Source organism: Parambassis ranga, chromosome 1 (genome assembly GCF_900634625.1).
Source record: "Parambassis ranga chromosome 1, fParRan2.1, whole genome shotgun sequence".
NCBI classification, from domain to species: Eukaryota; Metazoa; Chordata; class Actinopteri; family Ambassidae; genus Parambassis; species Parambassis ranga.
The window spans coordinates 10,026,192-10,042,500 of record NC_041022.1 but is presented as its reverse complement, the minus strand read 5'-3'; the positions used below and the strand labels follow the sequence as shown (position 1 = coordinate 10,042,500).

At 41.3% G+C, this 16,309-nt stretch overlaps 1 protein-coding gene across 1 annotated transcript in view; it reads left to right on the top strand.

Moving 5' to 3' along the window:
• ctnna2 (catenin (cadherin-associated protein), alpha 2) overlaps positions 1 to 16,268 on the top strand; it is a 258,840-nt gene extending 242,572 nt beyond the window's left edge. Inside the window, exons 15-18 of the mRNA XM_028406380.1 lie at positions 4,890 to 5,071; positions 5,690 to 5,795; positions 13,652 to 13,786; positions 15,635 to 16,268. Coding sequence (XP_028262181.1) covers positions 4,890 to 5,071; positions 5,690 to 5,795; positions 13,652 to 13,786; positions 15,635 to 15,922 — 711 coding nt within the window. The 3' untranslated portion in view covers positions 15,923 to 16,268. The remainder of the gene's footprint in view (positions 1 to 4,889; positions 5,072 to 5,689; positions 5,796 to 13,651; positions 13,787 to 15,634) is intronic.
• The last annotated feature ends 41 nt before the right edge of the window (positions 16,269 to 16,309 follow it).

The window sequence follows — 16,309 nt, the reverse complement described above, 5'->3', positions numbered from 1 at the left end:
ACATGTGGGGTTAATGCACAAAAAGGGAGAATTAAGTGAAATCACTAATGCAGCTTATTGTGGATAAATGTATGCAGTGCACATTCACAGCCTTTTGGCTTTTGATTGTTTAAACAAGCTACCTAAGAGGCAACGATTCATCCTCTGCACATGACTGCACATTGAAGACTATATAACTATTGCTGCACAGTGGTCACTGTGGCCTCTGATAGTAATAATGAGATAATGACTAAAGCTAAATCTTAGTATGACAGTAGATGAACTCAGCAAACTGTCACGATAATGGTAGCTCCACATTTATGGGCATAATCTCCTCTTTCCATTTTTCAACATTGCATCATTTGTCAATGCCTCTGATTCCAGGGATCCACTGTAAAAGCTATTTGTGCTGATTCAGTGTGAATGCACAAGGCGAGCGAAGGCAGCATAATGAGAGGGTCTTCCCAAGCAAAGTATCTTTGAATAATTATTGCCAACACGAACCACAAACATGCTTTTTGCCGTTACCTTTGGTCACAGAAAAAGGCCACTGTCAGGCTTTAATGAGAGGATTTTAGACCGTGGATCTGAAACAAAAAACACATAGCAGTCTCATGTAACAAAAAAAAAATGCAGATTATGGTGATCCGTCCATCCGCCCCAACCTCCTCCCTCCCTCCCACCTTGTGTGACTCGCATTCTATGAGTCATGATACTTGTCAGTTAAACATGCAGCAATAAGTTGAACAGGAAAATCTTAAATGACTCACAAATGATACATGCAGACGTGAGTGTGTGTGTAAATGCGACATATTAATTTAGATTTGATTTTCCACTGCTCATAGATCGTTAATGTTGGTAATTAATCAAGTTAGCTGATGAACCATAAAAAGTTTAATGTGGAATCCAACCGTGAACATTAGGAACAGACCCAGGCTTTGGGTGCACAATAGAGGTTCCAGAATAACCATGGGGGTCCTGGGTGTAAAGTACTTTTTAGTTTGTCGTATGTATACTCCCACTAAGGCACCCGCAGCGCAACATCGCAGGGCCATCTGAGCTTAGACGCACCAGCACTTGTACACAAAGGAGCTTCACAGCACCAAACTGTTAACTAGTTTTTCCTGGCACTTGGCTGTACTTTGAGTGGGCAGCACTTCTTGGGAACAGTATGAAGTTGCAACATGTCCCCTTTGTCATAATGTGTTACTGTAATACAGCGATATAAGGTGGATGGCAGGGTGACATGACTGAATTTAATGATCGTTCAAGCACACTTTAATTGGCAAGCTAGGCCTTCCGGGTGTGTGTGCAGCACAGCTTATTGCAGCATGTTATCAAATGCGATTACTCCTATTTGTACATAAGCAGTGCATGCGTTCATAGCTGGCAAACTGACAGAGCTTCTCACTCACTTAATTGATATTGCCTGTTTTTTTCACTCAGAAGACACGCACATCCATAAAAGATGTGGTGTTTGCTGCGAACCACTGGTGATGTGCCCAGTCTGCCTCTGCCTCTCATGTCAGGAGGATAAAGCTTGCTGTCCTCTCATGGTCATGCCAAGTCCACACTGGCGCTCTGTGTTTTTATTCAAACAGACAAGAAGAAGCGTAATCCATTTTCTCCATAGGAGCTGACATGAGCACATTGAGGTTTACAGTCATGATCCCTCCAAGCCCCTCTAGTGTATGTGTGTGTGAGTATCACACACAGGACACAGGCGTGGTATCTCACTCTCACTCTCTTTTGGTTCTCTGTGTAGCAAAAGAAAAGAGTCCAGGGCTGTCCCAGGAGCCTCTGTTCCCAAGGATAAGCCCTGTGTGGCGCTCCACTTGTCACTTGTATTATTACTTACACATACAGCTAAGTTATTAGAGCAAACATGCATAATGAGTAGGGGGAAAAACAAACAGGGGAAGGAGGCCTGTATATAGTGTCTCTTTCTATTAGACCATGCAGACGTAAACTCTTCTGCTATAACACGCCATGGATAATGCACAGGGAGCCAAACACAAAGCCCCCCCCCAACCCCACCCCACCCAACGTCCCCAACTCACACCAAACATTTCTTAACACAGTGATTGGATAACACTGCTGATAGGTCATCCATAAAATTGAACTCTGAGTGTCTGGGCAGTTTATTTCAAATGAAACAAATTAAAGTAATTTCAAGACGCCGCACTTGGTGAAGAAACCCGGAAAGCGCTCTAATCCCTGCAGACGTAGCCGAGTCGCGGCGAGTATTGGCACAGCGCTCCCTCGGCCGGATTTGCCACTATGTTAAGCTCCCAAGGCCCGCTCCTTGTTGTTATCAGTAAAGTAGGGGAAGGGATTTGGGGATAAGTGAATTCTAGAGAGCAAGGGAGGAGGGGGAGGGTGTGTGTGTGTAAGGGGGAACTTCTCCAAGGGCCTTCCTGCTCCCCTGACGTCCCAATTGCTTCATGTGTTTACCCCGGTGCTGCAGCTTTCTTTTGTGTTCACAACCTCTTTCTCTCCTTCTCTCGCTTCTTCCCTGACTGTTGCTGTTTGGGGTGAATTGGTGTAGCAGCCAAATCTTTCAGTCTTTCTCCACAACCTCCCTTGATCCCTAATTTTAGGGGAGAGGGGGAATTCAGTTCAAATTGTTGATCCCTTTAGTTGAGAAGACAAGAATAAAACAGCCACACCTAAGCAATGTCTGTTTACTTAAATCTTAATTTACTTAACTTCTTAATTGACATCTATTTGAATCATTACGGCATTTCTTCTGCATTCCTTCTCAATAGCATACCCCTCTTTGGACAGCAGCCCTGTTCAGTACAATTACAGAAATAAGTGAATAATTGATGCCTCGGCAGTTGGGTGCAGGATCTGAACAGCAAAGATGCTAATGACCGCCTCCACCACTCTAAGGTCAGAGTGTCACAGTGCAGTCACTGGTGTCACTGTTGATTAGGCAGCAATTACAGTACAGCTTTCCCTACATTATATTTTTGGCTGCACTAAACAGGAGCATGTAATCAGCAAAAAGTATCACAGGCTAAGAGCACCCTTAAACTGTCTGGACTAAAATACATCTGTTCTCAACGTTATATTTATCTGTACTACCATTTAGACTGATTTGATTGTAAAACAGGTTGTTGCTGTTGCAAAAAAAGCCTGTGGAAGTGCAAATCTGTGATGTGCACAAGTTATTCATGAGAGGATCAACAAAAGCTTCTGATCAGATGTCCACTTACCCACAAGTCAGTGCAAGGGCACAAGAGGAGCACGCTTAAGAACAAACAAGAGAGGCATCTGTACAGTGTGTCTTAAAGACAGGCAAGTAAAATGTGTCAATCCAATGAGGCACAGGCGTACACTAGTACATTAAATATGCCAGTAAAAGAACTCAAGTAATCAAGGGATGCATCTAAGTAATCTAGTAAGGTGCATTTGACCTGTGGATGGGCAGGGAAATAGTAGCTGTTTGGTCATAGTACCTACGTAATAGTGCAGAGGCCCCAGAGCATCTCCACCACAGTAAACATACCTGTGATGCAAATATAAGCATGCGACGCATGTTTCAAACTGTTTATTCATCATTGTGCAGTCTAAATACATATTAACTTGCTATTTGTTTTAAATGTGAGCGGTGCTTTCACCCCACACACTGTTTAATGGGATTTGCTTCCACACTGTTGTTTGTGTGTCTTGGCACCAGCAGCAGAGGAAATCTACACTGGGCTTGAGGGAGCTGGTTTTGCTTGTTTGTTTATGCCATTTTTTTCCTTTTTTTTTTCTTTTTTCTTTTTTTTTAAGCTAACCGCCATCAAAGCTTTGCGCCACTCTGCTTAGAGAGCGATCAGTAGGCCCAAACTTATGGACGCATCTGTTGGCCTCTGATGAGAGGCTACACCCCACTAACCCTCCTCCTCCCATTTGCTTTCCAGAGGACAAGATATCTATATTTTTTTGTTTTCATTTTCCTACTGACACATCTACCAGGGGACGGACACGGGCAAAGTGACGCACTTTCTTGCTGATCTCACCCACACCTCCCTCCACACACCAGCTTTGCTGTGAGAGAGGGAGAGAGGAAAGGAGGAGTAGGGTGATTATTTCATTAAGAGAATAGCAATTCTTGGAGGACAGTCAATAATGGATGAGGTTAAAAAACAATGGTGACTTCTTTCTTTTTTTATACTGTACTCATTCTCCCTCTCTCTCCCTCCCTCTTTCTACCTCTCGAGTCAATAGAATCGACCTAATGGAAACCAGGTTACTCTTCCTTCCATCTCACCTCCCTGACATAATGTTGAACAAATGCATTATTCATTCTCTAGTCTAAAGAAGCGAGGTAATTATACATTTATCTCCCAAATAATACTGGGTCCTTACTGCGCCTGTGACCTTGCCATAAGATTTATGCCATTTTGGACCTGCCCCCAAAGAGCCGCTGAGAGAGCAAATGTATTCTTATAGAGGGAAAAAAAGATGAAGGCAAAAATGGATTTGCTTTTTATGGGTATAAGATGTCAGGGGGTTTGAAAAGGTCCAGTCATTAAATGCAAAGTTTAGAACTTTATTTTTTGAAGTATTTTAGAAGGGCAGGGATAGTCAGACTTCAAACTTAATGTTCAAGTTCTGTGGGGCGGATTAAAAAAGTACACTGGGTAAGAAAAAAAAAATAAATGGTGAAACAGCTCTCCTTTTAAATTCATTCCTTTATTCAGTTTCTCCCCTAACTAATCCCCCTTCCTCTTCACCCTTTTTTTTTCTCATTTCCCTATCTTCTGCGGGCCTTATCTTCTTCCTTTACCTTAATTCTTTCTGTTATTCCCCCTCGTTCCGAGCCATCTTGGCTGATATATTCTGCTCAAATGTACCCTCATTCCCCTCTAATGCTTCTGTTTCCTTCTGTGCCCCCTGTGTTGTGTCGCCTGCAGGCCATCATGGCACAGCTTCCCCAAGAGGAGAAGGCAAAGATTGCTGAGCAGGTGGAGAGCTTCAGACAGGAGAAGTGCAAGCTAGATGCAGAAGTGGCCAAGTGGGATGACAACGGCAATGACATCATCGTGCTAGCCAAGCAGATGTGCATGATCATGATGGAGATGACAGACTTCACCAGGTAAAAAGGGAATAAAACATAGTTTTGTGGGAGAAGAGATCCTAAAAGATATTCAGGGATATACGGTAGTCTGTTGGCATTATCTTCCTGTTACTTACGTTTAGTAAAAGCCAGCAGCTTTCCTCTCAATCTCCGCCATCTGAGCTCAACATATCTGGGAAATCCCTGGTGCCTGACTGTAGCTTATCTATCTCATGTATAGAGTTGCGATCTTCTACACAGTTATGAGGAAACTAAGCATACATATCTTAAGATGTTCTATGGCTGCGAACAAAAGTAAAGATGATTTTTTAACTGTACCTGCTTCTCCTGTTTTACCTTTAAAACATAAATCACTTGTTTCCTTGTGCTTCAAAACACCTGCGATGCATCATTAGGGACAAAGGAAGACTGTATTTGTTTCGTCCATTTTCTGGGAAATCCGGTATTGTTGTTTGATTGTAATATCTCATGTTCCCGCTGCTAGCAACAGCAAATTAGCTGCAGTTCAACCTTGTGTGGCACACAGGGTTGAGCTTCGGCGTATAAAGACACGCTCTGCATGTGCTTGTGCCCCTGCAACTCCACCTACATCTTTTTCTTTTTTTCTTTCTTTTTTCACTCCTTGAATCTTCCCAGAGGCAAAGGCCCCCTGAAGAACTCCTCAGATGTGATCAACGCCGCTAAGAAGATTGCAGAGGCTGGTTCCAGGATGGACAAATTGGCCCGCGCCGTTGCAGATCAGGTAGCTTTGGAACTCCATTTATATCTGTCACTGTCATTTTTGCCATTATGCTTTCTATCAGTATCTTAAAGTGTTAAGTTAATGTGTGATGGTAGCTGGCAGTGGAGCAGATTTTATTTGTTAGGGAAAGTGGGCAATGCCAGTGAAAATCTTTAATACGGGCATTGACGAGTCTATCTGGAGTGGTGGGCTGTGCTGCTGCATGACTTTGTCTCCCAATGGGGCCAATGCTGAGAGAGCAAGACAGCAGAACCAAGTTGTGTCTCTAATATAATTAGCTCCCAACCGAGGTGTTGCATTCATTATCAGATGAGTACCTATCTAAAACACGCTGACAGACCATTTTCAATATCTAATCAATCAGGGCTGTGCCGAGGGAAGACAGGAGCGAAGAGAAATAGGTGCTGTGTGTGTGTTTGTGTACAGCAAATGAAGTGGGAGGTATTTGCAAATGCTAACAGCACTCCAGGTGATGCATAATGTTCTTCTTCATTTCATCTGTCTCCAATAAGAAGTGCATATAAACTTGAGCTCAAGACTCACTGATTTATTAAGGCAGCCTGTTGTCATCGTAATTGCATCGGCTGTTAGCTAGCAAGCCCTTGGAATAATTACTGTTGGCTTTCCATATCACACACTGGGCTTTCATCCAGTGAATGCTAAGCTAAAGAAATGTTGGAGCATTGGACATCGAAATTTTGAATCTATCCTTGATACGTTTTTACAAAAAAATTGCTTCATTTTAATTGTAATGCAAAGATAATGTTAATGTCTTTGACATTGATAGGGAGAGGGATGTGACATACAGGTAGTATTATCATGCTATAAAGTTGTTGTAACAAGTGCACCAGTAAAAGTGCAGTGCATTATTTATTCCCACTTCAGGTCTTTTTTTGGCCATCAGCAGCTACTCACTTGCACTGAGCATGTAGTTAACAGTTGGTTTGAGCCTTTTAGCAGACCAGCTCTCACTGCTGCATCTGGAACGGAAGCTTTTAAGGGCAGTTTAGCCGAATTGACTTATTCACAGATACGAAAAAAAAAGTTTTATTCTTCCTCATGTATGCCTATGTAAAGTTAAACACACACACACCAAGTTTCTGAATATCTCTATCCTGTCAGTAAAAGAAAAATGCAAAATAAAGGGACAGCACCAGACACTGCACCTGGTTTGTCACACCTTTCCTAATTAGGACTGGAGTTTACATAAAGCCACACATTATAAAAGTCTTAGTTATGTTATGATGTTCCCTGAGTTGTGGTGTTTGTTTCATACGCCAATTAAAAACTCAGGTTTTGGTTCAGTTCTGTTCAGTGTAAAAACTGTAAGAAAATAAAAGTTTATTCTCTACCCCATGACATAATAATGATTTTTTTTTTTTTTTTTTTGCGAGGGCCACATAGACTTCCATAAGAAAAGCAAAGGGCCACGTTTTCTTTCCGTAAATAATAATATAATGTGGAGACCACTGGCACAGTGTCTACGTTTCGAAATATACTCTTGTTATATTTTCATCATTGTAAGAGTCTTTTGCTGTCATTTACTGCTCACTCCTCTGTCCTCTCTGTGTGTGTCCATGTCTGTTCTGAGTGTGTGATGGTTGTATGTTGAAACACACTCCCACACAGTGCAGAGCAGCACAGATGATGTGAAGATATTTATACAGAAGAAAACCATTAGAGTTCAAACTAATTAAAAAAAAAAAGGATCAAATCCCAAAGTTCTGAAAGAGCTGTGCTTTTTAAGAGCAGATGACGGCTGCTGCACCGCGGTAACATCTGATGGTGCTGTGTAGTTTCTGGAGGCTTTACCGTACATTTCAGCATAGACGCGCAGCATTTTTAAAGTGTAGACAGTACGGCCATGTCTCTCCAAAGAGTAGATGGGATGACGCAGTACTGCAGTAGGGACGAGACAAGGAGGTTTGGAAAGACATTACCAGTGGCGACGTGCTCAACAGCTGACTTTTGCTGCCTTTGTCTAATATTGAGTGCATGGTACTTTACCCAGGTCTGCTCTATAGCTATATTTGAGACATCCAGAGTAGAAAAGAACACCAAGAAAAGTGGGAAACAGGGATATATGCATGTTACATTAATGTCAAAAGGTGCCCTGATTAAACATACATACAGATATTATCCTACTGTTTTACATCTGCCTTCTTGTGACAATATGTGACTTCCCAACAATGTACCAACACAGTGCAGCACAGTGCAGAGAGTCAGTTTTTTGTAGCTGTAGAGTATGCTAAGCATTTAACGGTCCAGAAGGCTTTTTTTTTTAGCCAAAGCTGGGACTTTCCTGCTCATGTCACACTGCCCTGCTCTCTCCAGAGCATATTGCACTTCATAACAAAGTTGCAGGCTATAAATGCAAAAACTCTGTTATGTAGTAATTACCACAATAAGTGCTTTGTATGTAAACACTTCATCATGTTTCCATGCGGGAGAACATTTGTCTCTGTTTGGGGGGTTGTAAATGTTGTGTGTATTCCGAGCTCTGTGACAGAAAGAACACGTATTTGTGCGCCTACGTACACACTCTAGTTGGCTTGTAGATGATCACTGTTTAACAGGGTTTAGGTAGGAGTGAATCTGTCACATGGCAAATGACTTGCAGAGCCTGTGTCTGAATCAACAGTCGCTGTAATGAAAGGAGCAGGTGGCTTGCCATTTTTAATTCTCACTTAAATTTTTCCTAGACCACTGTTTACTGAATATTCAGAGCCTTCTGCCACACTTCAAGAGACATCAGGGCTGTGTCAGGAAATAAAGTGGAGCTTGAGGACCTTCTCATTTCTAATTTTTAAGTGTTTCATGTGAGGCGTTTTGGTCATTTGTTTGCCGTGCCACACATTAAATAAAATGAGTTAATGAAAGTTAGAAAAAAAGTGTGTTTATCGGGGATCTTCGTGGAATTACACAACAAAATGATTACTTAGTGCAGAGTTTGAGAAGACAAGTATTTTGCATTCACACATTATGGTAGGTAACCTGTGCTTGTCTAGAGCACTCTGGTTTGACAGTAAGAATAAAGGCTGCTCCACTGCTTTTAAGACAGGTCCCTTAAGTAGCAAACCTTGTCGCCATGACTCCACATCAGCCCTATTGATGAACACATGTGAAGCAGAAGGCAGTTCTGCGTGGACGGGTGGGAGGATGGCGGGCTCTTTCATACTCATTTAAGCATGGCACTTGACATTGAAAAACCCCTCGAGGCACCTCACACCATTTTACTTCAGCAATGCCTTTTCTTCTACTCTATTTCCCCCACTCCATTCTCCTATCCTGCTTGATTTGTTAACCCTTTAATGTATACAACTCTTTCCTTTGATTAAGCACTCAACTTCCTGGTATTCCTCAAACTGTGATTTTTTTCCCCCAAATGATAAAGTTTTTAAGTTCATTGTCACAGGAAACTGATGATGCAGCACCTAGGTGTCAGTTATAGTGCAGAACTGCACCCACTTATGAATTAAATCATTTTAAAACACAACAGAAGTAAGAGAATGGCAGAACTAGTAACTGCCTACAACTGTCATGTGACACTGACACCAAAATACTTCCTTCAGCTTCATGTATGTAAGACTTTCAGTCATTGGCCACATGACAACATGCTTGTCGAGTGGCTGAGTGGGATCACTTTATTGTTGGATTTCTTTGTTTTACTTTAAAGACACTGCACATTTCATTTTTACATCATTTCTTTCCAGCTTTACTTTTTTATCATTTAGCTTCAAACATTCATTTTCAGAACTGGTGTCATGTTATTGTTTATAAATGCTTCAAAACGCTCAGCCAGTTTGACGTTACGTACTGAGGCTTCCAGGTTTCACTTTAGTTGTCACAGCGGAAGCCTCTGTCGCATTGAGTGCAGAACAACAAGAGCAAAGCACCCGTCGCCTCTACTGACAGCAGTGAAACCAAGTGTGACTGATGTGTAATTAAAAGGCTTCTCGGTAAAAGCAGTCAACTATCTTTAAAAATGAATGCTGCTTTTGAGTGAAAATCTCAGGATTGTCAGCTTCTTTATAAGTGGGAACAAGATAGCTGTATCTCTTGCTCCGTTATGTACTCTTGCTGTTTATTTGCAAAAGTTTTCAAATATTCCTGAAAGTGCAGTCCCTTTAATTGTGTTTCACATCTCCTTTATCTTGTGATAAATAACATGTGTTGTTTTTACCCCATGCTTTTGGATGCAGTCATTATCCTAGCGAATCAGAATGCACAAAAGACACAAGGCACAGCAAGCTGTTAGCACCCAAGTGTTAGTAGCCAGAAGTGCTGTTTGTACACTTCAAAAAGGCTTTTACGCATGTATGTTGTGAAAAGAGTTTAGTTAATGCAGTTTCTACACCGAGTTGTTATTTTCCTAAAAGTATAGTTCAGCTAAAAATGACAAATAATGAGACAGAAAAAAACTAATAAATGCCTTTTAAAACATTTAAAACTTTTAGTTTTAAATGGAGAAAAAAAGGTGTGCGTTTAACCTGTTTTTCTACCGCAAATTGCTGTACATGTACATACCCAAATAGCTGCTGAGAGTGTGTAGATACACACTAGAGAAAGTCAAATCGTGGTAGAGTGGGATTGAACCCGGATAGCCTTTAAGCTGGATACGTTCAGACCGATTTTCAAGTCTGGATATCTCTTTTTTTTTTGTCGGTTCAAAAAGCAGTGTATTCCTTTGTAGCCCTGTCGAAAAATAAACTCAAATCAAATCAAGATAGATCTCAATCGGATGGATATATCTATCTATATATCCGGATTCAAGTTGTTCAGACTCAGAAAAAAAATATCCAGAAATGGCCCAAATTCCGCTCTAGCTGGATCGATTTCCCCAGTTCGGAACAGGGTCTAGGAGTATGTTCACATCTTGGCTTCTTTGAAGATCCAAGCTTTAGGCCAGATTTTGCCTCACTGTGAATGTGAGTGTATCCTGTCTATTCAACTGATGTCCTCAGCTTTAGCAAAGTTTTGCCTCATGTTGCACCATACCTTTTACTGCAATAATGCATGCAATGGCATCAACATGATGTGAAGTTTGGTTTATAAAAGTCTTACAGAGAGCTAATAATTTCGGTGCTTAGTGTTAACCACCTGCTAAGTTCCAGCATAAATCCTTCACTAATGATTAAAAGACTGATTTGAATGTTAGAAATTCTAAGAAATTGATAATTTTTTTGACGATGATGATTGAAAAAATGTTCATGAATGGTTGTCTTGGTTCTTTGTTTTGTTAATGGTGGACAATTTTAGTTTTGATGTGGAAAATGTCAATGGCAATGTAGCAAAAAAAGAAAGAAACGTGTGCATCATGATACTCACCAAAATGTAATAAGTGGTTCTGTTGCTAAAAAGTCAGCAGTGTTCTGCCTTTGATGGTGACTGAATGAGCAAATAGCAAGATTACCAGCTTTCTTGAAGTAACTGACAGGTGACAGCTGCACTGTGTAAGTGAGTGCAACACGCTCCATTTGAACCTGTCATTGTTTCATCTTCATCTTTCTTAAATATTGTTCCTGTCAATTAGCAAATCTATCTAAAATGCAAACTATTATTATATACTATATTTTTTTATTTATAAATATTCTCATTATAGAATATTTCTCGTCATGTTCTTGTAAAAACACATATAAATGGCCCCAATAATAGCCTTTTAATAATAATAATAATAACTTTTTACGTCTCGGGACCCGCCAGAACTCTGCGGGCGGTCAGGTTGGGACAGAATCGGGTTGGGAGAGGGATTGAAAATTAAGTCCCATGCAGGCCTCTAGATCAGACATCTCTGCAGTGTTTTCTGACTAGTCAGTAGTGAGTGTTGTTTGGCTATGACAGATAAAGAGAGAGCTTCAATGAGCCTGGCAATGTAATGGGCCATACAATTTATTTACATCGACAGGGTCTCTGTGGAAGAACTGGGCTATTAGTCAACTGTACAATGGGGAACCATTGTGTCATGTCTGCATCAAACTTGCCTGCAGGCAGTGGTATGTGCATATACCCAGTATGGGTGTGTGTGTGTGTATGAGAAACAGTTAGCAGTGATGCTAGCCAGGACTGACGGTGCAGTGATAATGCCCAAGAAGATCTTCCCTCTGCCTCACTGGCTGCTCTATGAGCTAGCAGCTCTACCTCAGTTTGCATTCACTGACTGATACTGAGAGGAAGCTGGTGCTGGTGGCAGCTTCACTCTTATTTACCATGGTCCTTTTTTTCCTGCTCTGATAGTGGCTATAAATGTAAATAATGCCTTGAATTGCTCCTCGCAGTGCAGGAGCAAAACAAACATTTCAGCAGACAGCAAAAGACACTCACTATTTGCGACCATCAGCAAAGAGTACTTGTGTCCAGTCGATGCAATTTGTCTTAAGAGGCCTTTTCTGAGACAGAAGGAGAGGATGCATGCTGCCAGAGAAGGTGCAAATCCTGTAAGGGTGGTGTAGGGGGTGTATTCATATCACAGCTCGATGTTTAACTTGCCAGCAGCCCCTTCTACCAGAGCCCACAGGACAAGGAAATGAGCTGTACATTTTCCCAAACAGAGCTGCTGAACGTCCTAGTTAGGACCGTTTAATATTAATGGCAAAAAAAGAAAGGTGTTGCTACAAAATGATGCTCGCAGTGTTTAAGCAGCTGATGCAGTGTTCTTAACCCACTGGGAGCTTAGTGGGCCATAGCTGACTCCTGGAAGGCTTCCAGATGGAATAATAGGGGCAAACTGTGTGATAGTAGGACACCTGAGGAGACTGTCCTCGTATTCCCTGTTGGTCCATTTGCTGCACCGTATGATCAGTTTTTCCTCCGCATTGAAGTAGCACAAAGGCCAAATAGGACCAGGTCAGAACTTCTGAAAAAAAAAGAAAGTATGACCAAATCATTGAATAAAGGCAAATCTTTCTGGGCTATGTTCTTTCATTCTTGACTGATCTGTTTTCTTGTTGTGCGACAAGCAGCAACAAACTTGTTTTATGTTGAAATGAACGCTTGTAACACCCCACAGAGTAACTCATTGCCTTGAAAGGCAAGTTGTGGATGCCTGCAAGAAACTATCACTGGGACAAACACACAAAAAAAGTTAAGCAGCATTCTTCATGTTCAGCTGCAATTAGCAGCACAAAATGCTGGAACCCCCGCTGTGTTTGTTAGGATTGTTGTTTTGTGGTATTCTGCCTTAAAACAGCCTCAACATCAGACACTGCAGATCTCATAACAGTCCAGTTTGGTAGAGGGTAGCTCTTTTGTGATAAACGTTTTAGATGATAAAGACTGAAACAGGGCCAGTAACTATTTTCTTGTCTTACTAGTGTTTTAAAAGTCAAATTAGGATGTCTGACGTGTGTTACAGGAAGATTATCAGCAGAAAAAAAGATTTGCAATTTATAAAGCTGAAATCATAAAAAGGTTTGATGTAAGCAGCAGTGTGTAAACCAGATTGTGTCAGATTGTGTATACAAACACAAATCTGAGGACACGTGTTTGTGTATTGCCTCCAGCGTGTCTAATTTTACATAAATCACATTTGCACATTACTACGACCTCTCAGATGATGAGATGATGATGATGATGCAGAATGATGACGAGTCATTACCGCTCACTGTATTTACATTGGAAATGTTAAAAGACGTACTCGTTGCTGTGCCGTCTTTTATTTCGCTTGACAGAATATGACTTTGGTGACGCACGAAAAGGTCTAATATTGAACACACTGAAAGTGAGGAGATAGAAATATTAGCTGCAGGGCATTTTATTGCTCTGTTAAAACCAATTTTATAGCTATTATTTGTGTGTGTGTGTGTATTTGTGTTTTGACAGTTTTTCATTTTGCCTTCTTTTTTTATTTTTCCATCCAGTGTCCTGATTCGGCGTGCAAGCAGGATCTTCTGGCTTACCTGCAGAGAATTGCCCTGTACTGTCATCAGCTCAACATTTGCAGCAAGGTGAAAGCCGAGGTCCAGAATCTGGGTGGAGAGCTCATTGTGTCTGGGGTAAGTCTGTCCATACAAATAGCACATAACCAGCTGCAGTATTACTGCTGGATTCACTAGATCTGATCTGTTAAAGTCCATTTTTTTATGCCCGGCGCTGTGGGTGGGCAAACCCTTTCGTTGAAGGTCACGATGAAGCTCGGAAGATGAGATGACGGGTCGTGCAGATTAAGGCTGATGCAATTATTTCGAACCTATTACCATCTAATAATACCTGAAATATGCACCGCATGCTTCTTTTCCGTTCAGATTTTTCATGCCTCATGAACTCTTGTTATTACTGCTTAAACTTAAAACCAGACAATTATCCCATGTTGTGTGCATTTGACATTTAAACTTTCATCATCGGTGATCTGTGTCAGTGCATAGAAAACACATGTTGCATCACTGCGATACTGTCAAGTTACAGTTAGACTGATGACTGGACATGTTCTGCATATTTCCATGCTTTTCTTAAGTTAACTCTTAACTTCAGGGTTGGATTCAAATAGCAACCTTCTTGGTGAGGACGGGCTGTTTTTTTCAGTTCTATCTGGGGTCATTGAGGTCAATAAAATGGTCATTAACTCCGCTGCCCATCATATGAGTTCCCTAGCTCCTCAGTTCCAGACTCAGCAGTCTGTCTCCATCTGAAAGACAAAGAACTCTGATTTAAGGAGACATTTTGGCCCAAGAACACAATCATTCTGAGAGAGGAGCAAGAGAAACCATATATGATAGAAATGAATAATTATAACTAAGAGAGGAGAAGAGTGTTGAAGCCCTAACAGTTATCATGCAGTGTAGAGCTGGTTCCTTAAAACACTGTTTATACTTTACTGCCAAGGCTGGAGTTATACCCCCAGACATCGAGACAGAAGGGTGAAAACACCACATATAATATTTGTCTTTAATTTTCTTTCAAGCCTCTAGTCTTTTAAAGGCAAATTGTGCAGAAACAGGCAGTGGAAAACCTCTTCACTTAAACACCCTGACTGCTTGGGTTGTTCAGTTCATGTTTATTTAAATTTACATTATACATCAACATACAGATCTGCACAGAGTCACAGGTTATTGAGCCTATTGTTGTGGTCAACAATAAGCTAAGTACCCAAACATATCCCTGATGACATCACAAAAGCTTTGGTCTTAAAGCCTTTGAATATGTGGATGCTTCAACCTACATAGTATAGTATAGTATAGTATAGTATAGTATAGTATAGTATAGTATAGTATAGTATAGTATAGTATAGTATAGTATAGTATAGTGTGCAGTTTTTAAACAGCCAAAAAAGAAACTTTGCAAGCAAACAGTCTGTGTTTAGATTTTGAAGAGAGGAAAAAGTATCTCCTACTGTTTCAGTGTAATTTGTCAGACTCAGCTTTCATCTTTATTTTGGATTTCTCTTCATTTCTGGGTTGATGCAGTTCGCCGTGATTTCTCCGGACTCTGTTATCATTTGTCTACCATGAGATATGCCAGACCTGCTGAGAATTTAACCTTTTCATGGTGGCCAGCTGGAGTCCACACTCATTAAATCTAAACAGTTGACTCGTCTCAGTGTGATGTTGGAGGAGGCCCACCGGCCGTCGACCCTTTAAATGTCAGCCAAACAAAACAGACAGAGACAGAGGTACACCTGACCCTTGCCTCTGCTAATTAAGAACCGCTAAAATAAGATGTCATATAGCGAGGGCCATGTTTTTTTATCCTGCTTAATTGCCTGTTACAGCACAGCCCTCCTAGGAGCTGTATGTGCCTAATATGTCCTGGTGTTGTTGCTGAGGCCAAGAAAGTTGTTGCAGACGTTTTTTGACATGACCTGTTTTGTTTTTCTTTCCCCTCCTACCTAAACCTCCCTCTTGTAGCTGGACAGTGCCACCTCTCTGATCCAAGCAGCCAAGAACCTAATGAACGCAGTGGTGCTGACTGTAAAGGCTTCGTATGTAGCTTCCACCAAGTACCAGAAGGTGTACGGAACGGCTGCCGTTAACTCGCCTGTGGTGTCCTGGCGCATGAAGGCCCCGGAGAAGAAGCCCCTGGTAAAACGGGAGAAGCCAGAAGAATGCCAGACGCGTGTACGACGAGGCTCCCAGAAGAAACACATCTCCCCTGTCCAGGCCCTCAGCGAATTCAAGGCCATGGACTCCTTCTAAGAAATTAACAAAAAAAAGAGTCATGCGTAAGAAAAACAACAAAACAAGACGGTGACAAGTTGATTAAAAAAAGTCCCTTTTTACATTGTGTTAACCCGCCTTTGTTTGCCCTCTGTGTGTGTGCTGAGTGACACCTCAGCAGGACTACAGTATATAGTAAATTGCCACTCTGTGGCTCCTGTGAACACTGTGGTCCATGTGGCTCACAGACAGCCAGCACACACCCAACAGTATTTATCAATCTTATTGTAGCTTAATATGTGAAAGCTAAAACGTGACACTTTTGAAAGATTAAAAAAAAAAAGAAACATATCAAAGGAGATGAAGAGTGGCATTTAAAAAAAAACAAAAAAACATGGCCGTTGATATTCTAGCTATACCTTAATG